Below are 20,856 nucleotides of genomic sequence, written 5' to 3'. Positions count from 1 at the left end.
CTGGTAACTGGGAATGAGTTTCGAGGATGCCAAAGAAGCAAAGTGCAATATATATAAGTTGCAAAGGGTTAACAATAACTCCACAACGTCTTGGTGCATCGCACAAAGGTACTAAGAAAAAATTATTCGATTAGTCGAATATGTCACTAATCGAATTGCAACCACTACTGGACTAGACATATTCGAATATTTTACTAAAAAATTTTGCTAATCGACTAATCGATTATTCGAATAGTCGGCTTTCAAAAGCTCTGGTCACGAAAAATAAAATAAATTGCCCTTGTACGTCAATGAGAGCCTCTGGTTTTCTGCTTCTTTATCGGTGATAAAAGTAAGGAAACAGTCAGCATATTCATTCAGTCGATTAGTATGTATGAATATGAATAAAAAGGTTTTCTCTTCGATGGCGTTGTTATAAGCAATTCCCCCAGTGTACTCTTGAGATGAATCAACAATAAGATTAACGTCCTATCTGTTAAGGCTTTAAAAAAACTGGCAAGAAGATGCGCTGCTACAATATTATATTTGACTTTAAAAGCCGATGAGGCAATGCACGTATGCAGTAATTTCAATTATTATGCGTATACTAATCGTTTATGGAATGCGCTTTGTGCATACATGTATGTATATCTAAACAATGTAGTTACATTCAATTTTTCTCACCTTGCGAACACTGAAAAGTTAAAAATATTGCTCATATGCAACAAAAGAGGACAGCCCTGCAGGAAACGCGAACAATGAAGTGATACGAATTTTGTTTTATTAAATATTTTGGGAAAAATTTGAACAATGCGATATCAAAATGAACAAGGAAATATATCTATGTAAGTTTTTTCGAAGCGTTTTTTCGCGGGAGTGGGGTTCGAACTCGCATTAACGCGGTGATCAATCTATTGACAAACGGACTCGACAAAAACCACACCTTGTAGTGTACAACTTTTTCCATATTGCCCTTTGCTGCATATATTTATATTATCATACAGAATATACGGTGGCTTATACGATAGCTATGCATTGTTGTTGGCAAGATCTCTTCATATGGCCTAGTCACCAATGCTCTCTGCTTTCAGTATCAGATACTGCTTAAGCAGATATTGCTTAGTCAGATGAGATGAAAATATGTGATGAAAAACATACCGATTCACTGAAAGAAAAAATCAACCGAATAACAAGAAAATTCAACCGAAATTGCTGTAGATATGTATCCATCGCAAAAAGCTGTGTAATCAACTTTTATCTCATATTAGCTGATGCATTTGCTTGAAATTGACGGTTACTCGGTGTTGAAATGACCAATGAAATCAGTTGTTTTAATAGAAAAATCAGTTGAATTGGTTGAGAATTTTTCATTTGTACAGAATATTGTTAACTTGAGACCAACAGTTCCTCTTCTGTTGAAATTACATAAAAAATGTGTTATCTTGACAAAAAATTCGGTCGAGTTAAACATAATGCAGTCAGTTTTGCCTTATGTCTATTAGTTCAAAAGAAAAAAAAAACTATTTATTGATTTTATTAGCGCAATTTCTTTCGGCATGAACATTGCATCAAGATAATTAATAACTAAAAATCAAAAAATTGAAAGTTTGTGGCTATCATTTCTAATTTTCTCAATATTCCTCAATTTGTATTGACAAATTTATGACAAGTTTATAAACAAATTTCAATTTCCCAAACATTTTAATACAAAATGTAAATAATAATTGCTAACGAGTAAATATTTATAAGGCATTTTTTACACACGTCATGCATAAGCCTTTGCCAATAAAAATTTATTTTTGACAATAACTTGCAGGCATGTGAATGAAAAACTGGCCGTCTAAACCTATAATTAACTACATAAATACGAGTATGTAATACATGCAGCGTAAAATTGAATAATTGATTTACATGGAAAATCGTTCATATATCTCGTCTAATTACTGACTTTTGGCCCGGCTTTAATTTTTCACTTGTCTTCACATTACAAAAAATGGAATTTATGCGCGCTATAGTAAAATATGAAAAATGTAGAGCATTTAAATTGGAACCATGCTACACTGTGTTACACTGAAATTGTAACAATGTAGGACAGCGACCGACATCTATACAGATTATATGCACTTTTACCATTGGCATGTCATTGGAAATGGCGTCCTGCCACGCACGACAAGCTAAGAACCTTGAGAAATTAAGTATGGTTCTTTTCCATTCCATCATTCTAAAATTTGAGTTCGATTTCGTAATTTCAATTCCTATTCGGACAACTAAATACAACAGAAATATAAAAAAATATAAAAATTTAATAAATGTAAAGCGCGATAACCTCCGAAAAGATTTTAGGCTGATCTTCTCTTCCAATTTGAGTCGTGGTCCGCTTAATTTTTCTTACAAATTGGCGGGAGGGGACCTACATTTTCTATGCCGACTCCGAACGGCATCTGCAAGACAGATAAGTTTTCACTAAGATGCTTTTCATGGCAGAAAGACAATCGGAGTGCTTGCCAAATCACTGCCGAAGGGCGACCCCGCTTATAAAAACTTTCTATCAAATAGAAATTTGATGTTCTTTTGCAGGGGCCAGAATCCTGGATCTTCGGTGTAGTTGGTGAAGAACGCTACGACCACACCACGGGGGCCCCTTAATTTAATTGGAGAATTTTTATTTTCACAAACCTATCTCTGAAATCGTAAATACTACTGGGGAACGTTCAGAAAACTAATGTCATTAGAGCTCACTCGAGGGATTTTAGTTGAAGCACAACAGAGATAACTTTATCAGAAACAAACAAATTGGATATTTTTGAGAAGAGCCTCGGCAGCGTATTTTCGGTAACACCTGATACGGACAAGTTGCTTTATTATCGGGTTGTTATTGTTTTGTTATCGTCGCTTTTGTTTGGTTTCTTATCGGCTTGTTGTCGATGGGTTATAGATGTTTCATCGATTTTACAATGAAGTTTTATCGATATCTGTTTCATAACAAACCGATGAGTCATGGGTAACGATGGGTAATCAACAACAAAAACACGATAAACTGGAAATACTCCTGTAAGAAATCAATAACTTTTCGATATCAAATCACTAATTCTTTGATAAAAAATCGATAACTAATTGGAAACTTTTCTTTAGCTATTCGATGTTTTTTCGATAACAAATCGATAACTTTTTAATAATTAGTCGATATATTTCTAAAACTTCTTGATAACAAATCGATAATTTTTTGCTAACTTCGATAACTTCTCGATAACAAGTCGGTATATTTTTAATATAATATCGGTGGCTTAAGTAAATAATCGATACTTTTGCGATAAATAATCGATAACTTTTTGATAATAAATCGAAAATTTTTCAGTTGGAGTTCATTAAATTTTCGATAAATGATCGAAACTTTTCGATAGTGAATCTATAATTTTTCGACCAAAAACCGATCATTTTTTTTTTTTTTTTTTTTTCTCTATAAAAAATCAGTAACTCAATAATAACCTTTGTTATCGAAAGCGAAATTATAATATTTCGATGATAACTCAATTACTCGTCTATATCTAGAGATTTTATCTAACTTTTTCACTTGCGATAACGACTGTGCTATTCACTAACTCCGCTTTAACATGATTTGCACGTAGATGACCGTTATTGTTAAATTAAAGGGAATTATAATTAATGGAATTCCAGCTAATGCCTTTGAAACTTTTAAAATTATCTTCTATAGCTTAGCGACAAAAGTACATCAAAGTTAAGCGAATATCGTTAAGTAGTGGTTACTGAATACCAAAATCGTTATAGTTATCGATTCGTCAATACATATGTCGTTACGAAAATCGTTAAAAAAAGTTAGTGAATTCCACTTATGGCGATAGCTTCGGCTTCGGTTTTGACTACTAATCTTTCCTTCCTCTCCCTCCCTTGCCTTTCTTTTTCTGCCTGCACTTTAATTCTAAACTAACTCATATAGCATACAACGCTTACGATTACACTAACCTTATGCTTACATAATGTATTTCGAATACCGCGAGCAAATATGCTTACACATAAAAAAAATTAGCAATCTCAGTCAAAAAAACTTTGTTACACAGTGTAATAAATTTTGTTTTTCTTCCTTCATTTATTTAATCTTAAGCATTATTTTAAATATATATTTCCCAGCTTACTAACGCACAAAACAAAAACATGGCTCGCCTTGTGCGGCATGTGTGAATTATGCGTGCAACATCGACAATATTCCCATGCTTGCAATTCCCACATGCAATTCATTGCCGCCGCCGGCACCGCCACCGTTACCGGCAATCATGCGAATGCGTTAATTGGGCAAATTGGGCAAAATGAATGCAACTAAATGTGAGAGATTAATGCCTAAATTACTATAATCACCGGCGAAATCGGTTGCTGGCAGCAAGTGGCGACAATGCTAACGGCAACTGGCAGCAACAAGTGCGACAGCGAGCAATTGATTAATTTGAAAATTGTTGCACAACAACAACAGTGCGCTGCATTCGGGGTTGTTGGGGGCTATGACTGCGGCTGCGGCAGGTAGAACGCAAAATACAACGCAAGTGCGTTCACTATATTGATTGACTGATATGGCGTTACTGCATCACGACTAAACAACTTAGAGTAAGGCTTAGCGGCAGAGCGAATAATATGCGAATGCAAATTGCTGTTGACAATGTTATGTTGCATGTCGAACAAAGTATGTCAACAACAATAATAATTACTCAATTTAAATGTGCGCCGCTTTTCTGATATTTTTCCCGTTTGGCGTTATTTGGTGCTGAGTCTGTCAGATGTGTGTGAGTTGTATGTGTCGGTCGGGAAATGATGAAAAGTAGTCGACGGACACATTTTTTCTGGGTATTTTGTTTTTGTTGCGGCACCCACAGTGGTTTAAAGATATAATGAAATAATGTTACTTTCAACATCAATCGTTAAAATGTACTCAAATGTGTCAAACTATTTACTTAATTCACAGCAATCAATCAAATTTGGAAAAACTCTGCTCTGTTTGTCCGTAGGTAAAGTTAGGTTGAACTGGCTGGTCCGTGCACTGGCTGGCAAGTGCATCGTGCTACCAGAAGTTTCTTTAACGATCAAACTGAAAAACCCCATCAGAAACCAGGACCTGTATTATAAAAATTACTTCGTCCTCTTAGGAAATACTAGCAGAGGCCCAGCCGCAGGGGGTGGGGGTTCAATCCTCCCAAGGAAAATTGCCTTCATGATATAAAAATTTATGTTTTTAAAGCAGCATCACAGTATTTAAAAATATAAAAGCTAATTTAAGTCGCATGTAAAAAAATGTATAGAATATGGAACGTAAGTAACAATCAATATGGCATTCAAACTCCCAAATAGGCCAAAATTCGTTTTTATTGTAAAAGTATCTGTCAGATACATATGTTATGGAACCGCAGTCTTCATTGGGCACTCAACGGTGCATTTAGAAAGTTATCACACAACACAAGCATCAGTCTGCGGAATATGCCAAAAGAGCACTGCTCCAGTCGACAATGCGACCAACAAAATACTTTGCCGATAGATTTGCAACTGTCGCAACAAAAGTTGGATTTTATTACAAAAAGCAAAACACTTTTAGTTCCCATAATCGATACGATAATTTTGTTGGGTGGACAGGGTATAGCATTGCGTGGATCGGAAGAAAATGGCAGGATAACATCAAGCGATCCTCTCACCAACGATAGAAACTTTCGTACGCTATTAAGGTATCGAGCTTAGGGTGATATCGAATTGAAAAAACATTTGGAATCATCATCGAAAAACGCTATGTGCACAAGACATCGTATTCAAAATGAGTTAATTAGTATTTGCTTTTCATTAATACAGAAACAAATAATTGATAGAGTAAAAAAATCGCGAGCTCTCTCAATATTAGCAGACGAGACTTCGGACATTTCAGGCATTGCACAAATGTCAATTTGCGTCAGATATTTGGACCACCACGATGGTGTTCATAAAGTTTGTGAACATTTCTTGACATTTATACCTGTAACCGATTTTTCTGGAAAAGGATTAACGGAAACTTTAATACATTTTCTTGAGTCTTCTGGCATCGACCTTACATATTTAGTTGAACAAGGATATGATGCAGCTAGGTCTATGAGTGGCGAATTCCATGGTGCCCAATTTTACGTAAAAGATAAATATTCCCTAGCGCTTCTCACTCCTTTAACTTGGTTGTTAATGGCGCGTGCAAAAATGTTGAAATAAAAACTGTATAGGCACCATCAAAAGTGTTTATACATTTTTCAAATATGCAAAGAGGCAACTTGCTCTACAAAAAGCTATTGACTCTGAAAGAAGTTTGACAAGGACCAAAAAAAATGAAGGGTCATTGTGCCACAAGATGTGTTGAGCAGCATGAAGCTGTAGCGACATACCTCTATCTGCAGCCTGCGGTAATCTCCACCTTAGATGATATTTCAACGACGTGGAGGGATTCAACAACATCTGAAGCTTTTCAGTTGATGTAGATAATTCGGTAATGCAGCACTGCACAGTATTTCCAAAGCAATGCGTTTACAAGTTCAAACAAGGCATCACTGCAAAATTATGTTGTTAGTAAACGGAACCCTAGTCAGTGCATATAGCCAAAATTTTTTTCAAATATTATACATATCACAAATATCAAACAACAAAAACCTAAATTTTGGTATTTTTTTATTATCTTTTTATTATATTAGGTTACATTGCAAGTACTAACGTCAGTTCATTCCTTGACCTTGACTTTAAGTCGCGCTCTACAAAGTGTTAATCAGGATTTAGGTGAAGTAGTGGAGCTAGCAGATGCTGCCAGAGACATTTTTGTATTGAGGAGGGAACGTGCGGAAGAAAATTTCAAAAATAACTACAATTTGGTTTATATTTAATAAAAAAATTATAAAAGAATCACATTTTGGGATATTTGGTTTTTGTTATTGCAAGTAATTTTTAATACCCGCTATATACACCCACGCCCCTCTCCCGCCCCTCTAATTCTTCCTTCGAACACAAGATTCCTTAGCTCGGCAGTAATATTTTTTGCCTGGTTTTCGAGACTATGTAAAAGATGACGCAGTCCCTAACGAAGACTGCGTTGGGGGCAGGGAAGATCTTAACTGAACCTGCAACACCAACTTAATGCTGACGGGCTTTCAACATACTTCAAAGGTCTACCGAAGTTATAACGCGTTGAAGACGAATTCGAAATTAGCCAGTAAGTCGTTTTGATGGGGTGTTAGCCGTGTCCTAATAGTTACGAATATTATTTTCGCCAATCTTATCAAACATATCCAAATGGTTCGTTCCCGCATATCTTAATGTAGACCTTACTGCGCTCATCCTTAATATGTTATCAAATAATAGCTTACTACTTCAATATAAAGCTCTGTATCCTTCTCTTTTCCCTTCCTGGATGTGTATTTTGCGCCGCGTAGTTGCATTCCTATCTTGGGTAGGTATTCCCTCGAAGCAACCTCAATGAGTGATGTCACTATAGGTTGACTAGGTGTATAAGGTTTTTCACACTCAACCCTCCTTGCCAGCTCATTATTTTTATGTTCCTAGCTAACTTCTTTTAATATATTGTCCACTTTTTGCCAGCAGTGAACCCCTTGAACTGAGCTCAATATCACCTCACATCTCACATCTACCTCTATCTCTACCTCTACCTCTGTCTCTGTCTCTACCTCATCCTGTACCAAACTCTACCTCTACTTCTTTCCTTCCTATAACTCTACCTCAGCCTATATGTCTACCTCTACAACTTCATCTGCCTCTTATCAATTTTTAAGTCAGGATTTGTAAAGGTAATTTTCTTCACATTCTTACTGTCGTTATTTGAAAAAGATTAAAAACAAAAAAAAAAAAAACATTTCTTAGTTTAATCAATTGGGAATACATTTAAGTTTGCTTTGATGAAAGATTGACAAAAAAGTCAATTCCACTAATTTTTACAAATTTTGTTCGTACCAGTTTGACTTCTGCCCACTGTTTTGTATTTAAATGGACAAGTACATATATCTCAAAAATAATTGCATGCAAATGCGTTGTTAACTGGGTTATAGTTATGTTGTTGCTCCCTTTATTTATATTTTATTAGTGAGGATAACAAAAGCAACAACTACAAATATATAAAAAAGTAAACGTTGCCCTCTTACGTTAAAAACAATAATATAAGCAACGCACCTTTTTACTACTCAAATGTTTCGTAATCAAGCAATTAATGCAACAACCTCGGCATTCCAACAAAAATTAAAAAATTAGTAACAAAGTATTCTCAAACGTACGATAAAATGGCAATGGCATTAGCCAACGGCACAGAAAAGCAATGCAAAAAAGTCATCAATTAAACGTACAACCAACAAGTTAAAATCGGTCAAAGCGATGCGAGGTCAAAAGTTGAAAGATAAACAAGAAAAATGAAGAGAAACTAAAAGTGTATCCACGCATTTTGTTGAATTGCCTCATTGGTTAGTTGGTTATGTGTGTGTGTGGCATGTGGCATGTGGCACTCGTATGTTACTGCGCGCAAATTGCAACCAGAAATGCTTGTTAGCAGTCGATGTTTTCTTGTTGTTCTGTTTTTTGTTTTTTGCTTTATGATATGCAAATGACATACACAAGAAAGGGGTGAACGTGATTCTTTGTAGTTTTGTTCTTATTAGACTTTTAGGAGACCTGAGTATATTTTCTTTGGAAAGAAACGAAGCGTAGAATAGCTGCAATGCTTCTTGTATATGGTCTACACAGGAAAAAATGGTTTGCGGTAAACCAGAATGTAAGTGTAGGCCTACCATAATGTGGGAAGTGAAAAGAAAGCAAACGAAAGGAATGGAAAGGATAGGTTTGCTATGATAGGTGTGGTACAGACGAGGTTAGGATGAGTTCCTTATTTGTTATATATATTTTTTTTTTCTTTTTTTTGCGGTTTGAGATGGAAAATGCCTAATACACCATAATTGCTGACTTCGCAGCAATCGTGTGCCCGTGTACGAAAAAACAACCGTCGCCCGCAGCGGAACATAACTTGAGGTTAGAATTCCATATTTCTCGAAATTTAAAAGAGACTTATGTTTTTCCTGCGTCCTGTTCCCGCGTTCTTGCTCTGAGTATGATTTTTAAGAAGTTAATTATTTGCTGTCACTCTTCTGGGCCCTTCAGTATTTTTGCTTTTACATTATCGACAGTGATTTTGACGACTCTTTCTTCGGGCAATTGTCGGTTCTGGCTCCATCGCTAGCATTTGAAAACTGTGTTCTCAGCATCATCATCGTCTGCATCGCCGTAAACGAACTTTAAATCTTCGCCCTATTGTATTATGTGCAAATGTTTTTTGAAGTAACCGTGACCGAGGAGCAATTGGGTAATATAGTAGCTTACCTCGCCAAAGCTTAAGGTGTTCTGTGCTGCAGCATCCGTTATTAGTTTCGCTCTCCGTCTGCCTCGTTGTTCATTTTCCTACCGTTCTTGCCGCTGCCTAAATATTTCTTCTCTGCTCTTTCATTTCTTCATACGCCCTTAATCCTTCTACTTAACCACTTAACTTAACTTCTAACCATCTTCTTTCCAACACTAATAGGTCGATGAAGATTGTTCCACTAATCACTTGTACGGCTGGCCCTGATAGGGAGCTATAAGCGGAGGCTGCTCTCAAACCTGCTGTCAGCTGTCCAGCTATTAGAAGCTTTCAACGATTCTTGTTACGAAATGTGTTGGGCCACAGGTCGGAGACGTACAAATCGTGGATAATGTGATGTCCTTCAGCACTTTCTGTTTGCTTTCTGTTGGTTCTCCGGTCTTTGCTATCAGTCTGCTTACCGATGATGCATTCTCAGTAGAGTGTTGAATTTGCGCACAATACGTTAGTGGGGAGTCTAACCTTACTCCTAAATAGTTGACAACGTTCTTTGACTTCTAGTTTTTTTTTTTTCTTATTTGTTATTTTATCATCGATTGCTGACGTTATCGATGGGCTATCGATTTGTAAGCCAAAAGTTATTGATGTATGTTGTCGAAAGGTTATCAATGATTTATCGGAATTTCATCAATATTTTGTGATAAAGCTTTTGATTTGTTATTAAAAAAATATCGATTTTTTATCCAACCCGCATTGTTTTATTATCAAAAAGCTATAGATTTAGTATCGTTATCGTAGTGTTATCAATTTCTTATCGACGTGTTATCGATTTGTTGCCATAAATTTATCGATTTCTTAATGAAAAAATTCGATTTGTTATCAAAGCTACCGATTTGTAATAACAATAATAATTGAAAATATATTAATTGCAAAATGGCCTAAAGTTATCGACTTAACTTAAAATATATATAGAAAATTGTTAAAATGTGCAATTGTCGACAAAACAAAGCATCGACAATAACAAACTTTAAACATCAACAAAGACAATTGATTAAGTAGTATAACTATCGCTTATAATAATTTCAAACTCGTTCGATTGATATCAGTATCAATGAATTATAATCTAAAACAATAATTATCGAAAATCAATATAAATGCGTAATATTCGAGTAGACAAGAATTGCAAAATCAACGAATGTCAAAAACAATGAATTTTAATTGATAGCACTTCAAAATATTTAATCGTTACGGATTTCCGAATAAAAAACGATAGACATTGTTAAAAATCGATTTTAATCGATAATCGTAGTAATTGAAAATCGATGGAAATGCTTAATAATTGATAAGGGCAAATAAAAATTGAACAAAAATTTTCCTAAGAGACCATGATATGGTTATTGAGTATGAAATAAAGCTATTTTTAGGTCCTCATTGACATAAACGCACATTGAACTGCCCAAGTGATATAAAAGGGAAATTATTTTCATTTCCCCAGAATTCATTTTTTCGGGTTATCAGCGTTTACTGCTGCAGATACATATATAGGAACGGTAATACAATAAAACATAGCTGGAGTCGTAAATCTAGCACCCTGTAAACATATCTTCTTAGTTTACTAGAAAGTTTGCCTTTATTTAGTTTTGCACTTCAAAACAAAAAAATATTTTGAATGTATTAAAACGCATAATTAAGCCGAATCAAATAGTTAAGAAACAAATAATACGAACAGTAAAATACCAACAAAGTCTATTATTATTGTTGTTGTAACATTTGTTACAACATGCAACAAACGTGTTTAATTACTAAGCTGTCGCTCCATTCGATAGTCAAATGTATTCTCAATAGGCGGTGGTGGTCATTGCGCATGCGTGCGCACTTGAGGATATCAGCACAATCAAATGTACTTGTAAATAGAATTTTGCACATTCAGATCCACGTATGCATGTATGTATGTAGGCAGGTTAGTTAATATGCGTTTATATTTGCGCGTGCATTGCATAAATGATGAATTGCTCTTTAATTTGTGAGCGTAGTAATTAAATGTCGGTTGTTGTTTATGGCGAATATTGATCTTTTTTTACTGCTTGATATTTTCAATCTCTATAGATTTTTTTTCCTTCACTTGTTTCATAAGGAACTACACACAAGCTAATTTCCTAGTGGGTAAAACTGCAGAAGCGCGTTGCTGTATTGCTTTGTTGTTGTGTTTTTATTACGCTAAAAGTAAGTACTAAAAAAGTTCGAGGCTTTGGTTGAGGTTTAGGAAAGAGTTTTCTCTCTCTTATGATTTCATCAGCTTAGCAGACCCAAGCCTTTCTGACAGACTGTGTCACTACTGGCAGCCACGTCAACTTCGCAAGTGTCTGCTCGGGCCAAAAAATCGGCGTAAAATTTAGCAGGGATATCCTCACAAAAAGATTTATTATCCAAAAGTAGGTCGTTGCTACTGCGAGTGATTTCAAGCAGCACCTGACAGTCCTCGACCTCAGGGTAGCGGAGCTCAGTTAAAGCAGAGATAATATCGGCAACATTCACCTGAAAGATGCCGCAGTGATGGGCAGCTTAAGTTTCGAGTCTTCTCCCCAATCCTTCAACCCATCGTCAAGCTTTCACCCACTCGTGAGCACAGATTTAATACATAGTGGGGCAAATAGCTCAATATAAATCAGCAAAATTTCCTATCAACGAGTTATCGGTTTATTAAAAGTGTGTTATCGTTGACGTATACAAGAGTTATTAATTTATAATTTACGAGTGAAATTTTATACATTTTCTATCTATAACAAGGGTTGAGCTATACAATTCTTATTGAAGAATTACCAATTTTTTATCGAAAAATTTTGAATTATCTATAGAAAAGTTAGCGATATGTTGTCAAACAGTTATAGATTTGTGATTAAAAGATTATAGAAATTAGCAATTTATCGGCGGAATGTTACCAATTTATCGGCGTGTTATGGATTTCTTTTTGAAAATTTATAGACTCCTTATCGATGTTCTGTCGAAAATTTATCGATACTTTATCGAAAATCTATCTACTTATTATCTTAAAATTATCGATTGATTATAGAAAAGTTTTGGATTTGTTATAACAAACTTAAGTTATGCTATCGAAAAGCTATCAACTTATTATCTTAAAATTATCGATTGATTTTAGAAGTTTTCGATTTGTTATCAAACACGTATGCATTTTATTTTGAAAAGTTATGGATTTCGTAGTAGTTTACGGCTCATCGGTTTGTTAATAATACCGACAAAACTTGAATATAAAATCTGAGCTCTGTCGATAAGAAACCAATAAATCTACGATAACAATTCGCTGCCGATAGTAAGACGTAATAAAACAGTAAAGTGTCGGTATCGGTTGTTCCCGAACAGCCGACGAAGCGTTTCTCTAAGAACCCGAAATTATTATTTTTTGGTAAAGTTATCTCTGTCGTGGTTTAGATTCCCCCGTAGGCGAGCTCTAGTTAACTTGCAGACATAAGTTATCTAGACGTACACCTGTATGTTTACTCCTAAGTGCGCTACTACTACTCTACGACTACACTGTTTAAGTCGACTCCCAACGACATCAGCGAGGTAGGTGCATTTTCACTGAGAAGATTTTCAAGACAGAAATTCACTGAAAAATCAAACCACTGCCGAGGGGCGACCCTGCTTAGAAAAACTTAACATCACACCTCGGCGCCGCTCCAAACCTAAATTACGTTAAGTAAAAAGGTTCGTTCCCGAAAATTTAAAGCGAAATAAAACATCAAATCCTTATTAACTCAATACCACAGTTGGAACACCTCAATTTTATATCTCATTTTGTCTTATTAACGCACAATGTACGCTACCTCTTACGAGAAACAAAGCACCATAAACTCATGCACAGGTGCATGCTAAGATATAGAAGTAAATCTCTCGTGCATATCCATAAGTATGATTAATCATGTGTTTTGTGCAAATGGAATTGCACCCGCTTTAAGTCTGGCCAACCCAACGACCCTCGGAACGCCTGCCAATTACACGCACACGCAGTTTCAGTTCCAAGCCGTTGCCTGCTTCATCGCTCACGCGCAATCGCGAACCGCAAACACAATTTAATAGAAACAATGAAGCTTACTTGAATGCGATTACATATGTAACTAAGTACGTAAGTGCAATTTTACTTTCATGTAATATTTGTGAGTATGTAGGAATGTAAGTCAATACATACTTAAGCAGGTATGCTAAAACTTACGCTTATATGTAAACACGCATGCGCGTAGAAATAATGAAAATTTATGTTAACGTCCGCTTATTGCGGAAATTACAATATTTTCTTAAGTGAAGTGCACATTTATTAGCACTGTTGAGGAGGGGAATTTAAAAATGTTTGTCTTTGTTTTTACAAAATTAGCATAAATAAATTACTTTGTCTTCATTTCTGTAATTTTATTTATGTTGTAACTTATTTATTTAATTAAAATTTTAATTGCAGTAAAATATTTTATGCCCTTTCTTACGCATTGTTCTTTTCATTTCTTATTTTCATGCACTTGCAGCAGCGTAAGCTGTCACCGACATGGGCAGTGAGCACTACTGCTTGAGGTGGAACAATCATCAATCCAACCTGTTAGGGGTGTTTAGTCAATTACTACAGGACGAGAGCCTGGTGGACGTCACATTAGCTTGTTCAGAGGGCGCCCTCATCAAAGCCCATAAGGTAAGTTTACAAAATGATAAATTATACGCATGTTTAAACCTTTGTGAACCCATCGGGATAAGGTGAACCTGTTTTTTAAACAAGAGCAAGTAAGGAAGGCTAAGTTCGGGTGTAACCGAACATTACATACTCAGCTGAGAGCTTTGGAGACAAAATAAGGGAAAACCACCATTTAGCAAAATGAACCTAGGGTAACCCTGGAATGTGTTTGTGTGACATGGGTTTCAAATGAAAGGTGTTAATGAGTATTTTAAAAGGGAGTGGGCCTTAGTTCTATAGGTGGACTCCTTTTTGAGATATCACCATAAACGTGGACCAGGGGTGACTCTAGAATATGTTTGTACAATATGAGTATCAAATTAAAGGTATTAATGAGGGTTTTAAAAAGGAGTGACCTTAGTTGTATATATGAAGGCGTTTTCGAGATATCGATGAAAAAGTGGACCAGGGTGACCCAGAACATCATCTGTCGGGTACCGCTAATTTATTTATATATTTAATACCACGAACAGTATGCCTGCCAAGATTCCAAGGGCTTCTGATTTCGCCCTGCAGAACTTTTTCATTTTCTTCTACTTAATATGGTTAGTAGGTGTGACACCCATTTTACAAAGTTTTTTCCAAAGTTATATTTTACGTCAATAAACTAACCCAATTACCATGTTTCATCTCTTTTTTCATATTTGGTATAGAATTATGGCATTTTTTTTTCATTTTTCGTAATTCTCGATATCGGAAAAGTGGGCGTGGTCATATTCGGATTTCGGCCATTTATTATACCAAGATAAAGTAAGTTCAGATAAGTACGTGAACTAAGTTTAGTAAAGATATATCGATTTTCGCTCAAGTTATCGTGTTAACGGCCGAGCGGAAGGACAGAAGCTCGACTGTGTATAAAAACTGCGCGTGGCTTCAACCGATTTCGCCCATTTTCACATAAAATAGTTATCGTTATAGAATCTATGCTCCTACCAAATTTCACAGGGATTGCTAAATTTTTGTTCGACTTATGGCATTAAAAGTATTCTAGACGAATTAAAATAAAAAGGGCAGAGCCACGCTCATTTTGAAATTTTTTTTATTTTTGTATTCTTTTGCACCATATCATTACTGGCGGCCACCGTGGTGTGATGGTAGCGTGCTCCACCTACCACAACGTATGCCCTGGGTTCGCACCCCGGGCAAAGCAACGTGAAAATTTTAGAAATAAGGTTTTTCAATTAGAAGAAAATTTTTCTAAGAGGGGTCGCCCCTCGTAGGTGTTTGGCAAGCGCTCCGGGTGTATTTCTGCCATGAAAAGCTCTCAGTGAAAACTCATCTGCCTTGCAGATGCCGTTCGGAGTCGACATAAAACATGTAGGTCCCGTAGGCCAATTTGTAGGAAAATCAAGAGGAGCACGACGCAAATTGGAAGAGAAGCTCGGCCTTAGATCTCTACGGAGGTTATCGCGCCTTACATTTATTTTTTTTATATCATTACTGGAGTTGAATGTTGACATAATTTACTTATATACTGTAAAGATATAAAATTTTTTGTTAAAATTTGTTTTAAAAAATTTTTTTTTAAGTGGGCGTATTCGTCATCCGCTTTTGCTAATTTTTATTTAGCGCACATATAGTAATAGGAGCAACGTGCCTGCCAAATTTCATCATGATATCTTCAACGACTGCCAAATTACAGCTTGCAAAACTTTTAAATTACCTTCTTTTAAAAGTGGGCGGTGCCACGCCCATTGTCCAAAATTTTACTAATTTTCTATTTCGCGTCATAAGGTCAACGCACCTTCCAAGTTTCATCGCTTTATCCGTCTTTGGTAATGAATTATCGCACTTTTTCCGTTTTTCGAAATTTTCGATATCGAAAAAGTGGGCGTACTCCAATTTCGTTCATTTTAAATAGCGATCTGAGATGAGCGCTCAGAAACCTACATACCAAATTTCATCAAGATACCTCAAAATTTACTCAAGTTATCGTGTTTACGGACGGACGGACGGATATGGCTAAATGAATATCTTTTTTCACCCAGATCATTTTGATATATAGAAGTCTATATCTATCTCGATTAGTTTATGCCGTTAGGGATTACCGTTATGCGAACAAAGTTAATATACTCTGTGAGCTCTGCTTAGCTGAGTATAAAAAAAAACAAATGCAGTGGAAAATTCCTTTGATATCAATATAGCATTAATCTTTCAGTTTTAACGAACATCTTTTCAAAAAATATTACAAAGTAGATCCAAGATTTTTTCAACTTTGTACATTGTATGTACATGTGGTTAGCCCAATTTGCAAGGAATCTTTTGGTTCCGTATGGCTTCGAACAACATCATTTTGGCTCCAGCTGGCTCGTAACGGACACCAATTGCAGCAGGCTTTGAAATTCAAAAGAAACTCAAAATTATGAACATTCATTCACTACATGGCGACCTTTACTTGCCGCTGCTTAATTGTATTTCGTCGATTGTTGTTGTTACATTCTAAGTGAAATCTTGAGGTGTACTGTTTTTCTTTTTTATTTTTGTTTGAATTATTTTTTTTTTTGTCTTTCCAGGAAAGAAGTTGTTGTGCTTATCGTTGACGTTGTTGTCCTTGCAGTCACTTTGAACACCGTAGGCTAATGTTCCGGCGCACATGTGGCTATTTGAGCTTCCTCTCATTTTCCTGAGAGTATCCTCGATGATGCAAGGAATGTTCCAGGTCGGATTGATATTTTTTTCTTCAGCGCAGGATAAATCAACTCTTGGCAATTTACTAAAATTTTCTTAACATTTTACAACCACATCCAATACACCACTACCATAATAGCAGCGACACCTTAAAGTTTTTGCTAACTGCAAGATCTTCGCAGACATCAGTTATTTCACTTACAATGTGTATAAGATACTGTTTCAGGCCCCATTCAGTTAGAAACAGTATTTGGAGCTCTCCAATAGCCCACAACACCATAGATAGACAGTAAAAATGGCGCTCCTCCAATTAAAGGTGATCCAAATTCAGAGACCTTTCACCTCCTCGTTAACAGATTTAGCTCAGTTAGTTACATAGAGAGCTGGTGGGCATAGTTCAGATGAACTGGTCATGACATCCGGTTAGCTCTGTAATGGCCCCACGGAGCATGTAAAGTGTTCTCTTTGACAAGGATTTCCAAATCACCAGAATAGGCCAACACTTGGAAGCCTCGTTCCGCCTCCTTGTGACGTACCATTACTCACATGAAGTCGCTGCTCCTCCCCAATCCTCTGAGACCATTCTGCCACACAGCAGTATGCTAATAAATTATAGCACAGTCGATTCGATGCTATTGCAAACACGTGAGAACTTTAGAAGCAATATTGCGGTTGTACTTTAAACAAATTAGGGGGTGCCGCGATTTCGCTGGGGGATCTAAAGGAAATTTTTTGACAGAAAAAATTGTATGTAAAATAACTTTTCTACTGCGTGGCTTTTGTAATTTTGTTCAGATATAATAATCGAAAAAATAAAAAAAATATTTAAAACATTCATATGAATTTTACTTAAAATTTTTTCTTTTCAATTAGCTCGCAATTCTTTAGCACTTATTTTCAATCAACCTACATTTCTACGAGTGTTGTATGCATGGAAACATTCATATTTCTCAGTAATTTTTCACGCGCTATTTCGATATGCAGCGCTGCACTATGGGCAATTTGGAAAACTTGTCACAGAATATATGCAAAGCTAGATCAAAAACTGGTCTAAATTTTTAATATTTAGAATTTAGTATTGAGTTTTAAAAAGATTTATTTTAAAATGTCATCTTACGGCTTTCTAAAAACTTTGAATTTTTAGCGAAAATAGTAAACATTAATCGTTTTTGAAAAATCTAAAAAAAAAAATACTTCAAATATTGTTTTTTTGCAAATACGTCAACACTGATTATTGCAAAACTTGTTTCAATAATTTCACAGGCGTACTCTCTAAAAACTTCGTATTTCTGAGAGAAAGCCGCAAACATATATCATATTTGAAAAATAAAAATTTTCCAAAATCAAAATATTTCCAAATATTCCAGAAATTCTTCAGTATACAGTACAATACAATACAATCCGAATTAAGTTCATTAAAGAACAGCGCTGGACTGACTAAGAACTGAACTTAACTTTCTGAAAAATGCTTTCCAAAATTTGCTCGTCAGTGAATAGTGTCATGTGTTAATATGGAGTATTGAATAATTTTTATCAAAAATACCATCGTACAACTTTCGAAAAATTTTAAATTTTTGAGCGAACGTCGTAAACATTTATCATATTTTAAAAATCGAAACTTCTTAAATTGTATCAAAAATTTTTCTGTATGAGCTGGAGCTCATGCGATTTAAGTATATTAAAAGACAGGCTTGAGATTTAGATAAATTTGTAAACCTTTTTTTTTTTGTGATATGTTAAATTTCGCACAAATTTTTCATAAGTGAAATTTATTTTCGATTTTTTTTTTATTTTTTTAACTAAAATATTATTCAAGAATATCATCTTACGCATATTTAAAAAATTTGAATTTCCCATGGAAAGTCGTAAAAATTTATGATGTTGTAAAATCTTAATACTTCAAAATACTTTTAAAAAAATGTTGAGTCAAAATAATTTTTGAAAACTTTTTTTCATTTTTTTCATTTATTTTTACAAAAAATATGTCAATACTGAATAGACATTGAAACAATTTTTTCAAATATGTTGGCTTACGCATTTCTAAAAACTTTGAATTTTTTTAGCGAAAGCCGTAAACTTTTATCATATTTGAAAAATCCAAAAATTGAAATTTTCAAAGATTTCAGAAAATTTTTTGTATGCTGGTTTCTAGCTCGCGAGATTTAAGTACAACAAAGAATAGTTTTGGAATCGATCAGAATTGAAATTTATTTTTGCCTTAAGTTTATTCTTTTGTGCCAAAACTGAGTACATTTTAAACTTTTTTTTTTTTAATTTTAACAAATATTTTCTGGTTTCTTAAAAAATGCTAAAACTTCTTGATTTTGGATAAATTACCAAACCTTTTTCAGCTCTCTTTTTTTCCGGAAACCTCCGCTCAAAAATTTTAGAACCATTTTTTCTGCTGTTTGTATTTATTTTTTTTGCTATTTTTCTGCATTCTGGTTCATTTTGCAAGATATAAAAATAAAATTTGCGGACTCCTTTTTTTGTTCGAATTCTTAAAAGTATTCTAAACTTCGCTTACCTTATTCAGAACTTCTTTTGCCTACATAAATAATTTTTAAACAAGTTTATTCTAAATTTCCCATAGTACACCGTGTCAAACGAATATGTGCATATGTCTGTATGTTTGTAACGCACAGCATTTATTGACACGTTAATTCAACCGACTCAAACTAAATGAGTGCAGTGTTGTTTTGAGCGCAGTAATTTTCATATTTGTCAGTCAATTGTCAACTTAACATGTACGCACTAACGACAAAAAGAACAACAACAACGAACAGAATCAACAAAAAGCGGCATTAAATTACACATACAATGCATTCACACATTCACATACATTTCAGCCCCAAGCGGCTATCATAGACGCACAGCTGTTTGTGTTGCATGCTAAACCAAGCGAGGAACTGACTGTTGTCTGTGTTGCGGCAACATGTTGACAAGGTCAACAATACGATAGCAAGCACACTATCAACAGTTATATTTAAAAGTAAGTAAGCTTGAAAGATAGTAAGTAATATTCAACACAACATAGCAGAGTACATAAATCATGCGAAACGTCGGCTGTCAATTATTAATTCCGCAAATTAAATTAAGCGACAAAATGCTGCAACGCATGCGTATGTAAGTTTATATGTTCTTGCAAGGACTTATATGATATATCATATATTCTGTTTTGTTGTCGCTGCTCTTGCACTGACTTTCAATGTTATTGGTCTGTCGGCATTGCACTGCGTTCAAATTTAATAAAGTTATTTAAGTTGTGCGGTAATGCTGTTGCCGTTGTTGCTCTTGTTATTGTTTATGTTGCTACTGCTGTTGTTGTTTTTCTTGTTCAATGTCACTCTGTTTCCTGCTGTTATTGGCATAGCAAACTGCTACATAAATTGATCAATTATTATGCGTTTAGTTAAGAATTGTGTTATTTATTGTTTTTAACATTTTTCGACTTCTTCCTACATATTTAGCCGCGCATGCGTGCACGTTGTAGCTATTACTGTAATAAACTTTGCTAGAAGCTATATGTATATATAGAATATAGATATTTCGTCTCGTAATTGAATTTTAATTGCTGTCAATTTACAAAGCGTACATGATTAGCGGCATTTATTTGTGATATCCATTCATACATATGGTCATGCTGATAATTAAATAAAGCAGACTCCAAAAAATGTGATCACATATCCAAACTACGAAAATGCAACACATTTATCGATTGCGTCGTACTAACTGCCTCCACCAAACGTAATGATATAAACTAATCACAGTTTACATCCACTTAGTCGCATTTAGGGAAGATGAGAAAAGTGGGATGGAAAGCACGAGGTCGAGGAAGATAAATGACCAGAGGAGGAAACGATAGACAAAGAACGATTGGGAGAAGAAATAGAAGGAGGTGGAAGAAAGAATAAAAAAGGGTGGGAGGGTGAGGGCAAGCCTGAATGGAAGGGGAACGAGAAAGTGGGAAACAGGTAGACAAGTGGCAGGAAGTCGTGGAAGAGGAAAATAGCTAAAAAAGAGGGAATGAAAAGGAGGAAACAGGTATAGCAGAAGAGGAAAGCCAAAAGGAAAGGGCGTAGGACGAGATCATTAGTGAGAGAGGGAAAGGGATAATGAAAGAAGCTGACGGCAGACGAGAAAAAGAGGAGCGGATTGAAAATGA

At 35.2% G+C, this 20,856-nt stretch overlaps 1 protein-coding gene across 17 annotated transcripts in view; it reads left to right on the top strand.

The window, feature by feature from the left end:
- LOC137250593 (uncharacterized) overlaps positions 1-20,856 on the top strand; it is an 856,443-nt gene that overhangs the window by 568,716 nt on the left and 266,871 nt on the right. For all 17 annotated transcript variants that reach the window (XM_067783685.1, XM_067783688.1, XM_067783681.1 and 14 more), the window contains one exon: positions 13,864-14,024. In XM_067783685.1, the coding sequence (XP_067639786.1) occupies positions 13,884-14,024 (141 nt within the window). In that variant the 5' untranslated portion in view covers positions 13,864-13,883. The remainder of the gene's footprint in view (positions 1-13,863; positions 14,025-20,856) is intronic.

The sequence above is a fragment of the Eurosta solidaginis genome, chromosome 4 (assembly GCF_040869045.1).
Source record: "Eurosta solidaginis isolate ZX-2024a chromosome 4, ASM4086904v1, whole genome shotgun sequence".
NCBI lineage: Eukaryota > Metazoa > Arthropoda > Insecta > Diptera > Tephritidae > Eurosta > Eurosta solidaginis.
Note: the sequence above shows the minus strand (reverse complement) of the source record. Positions and strands in the feature narration are given on the sequence as shown.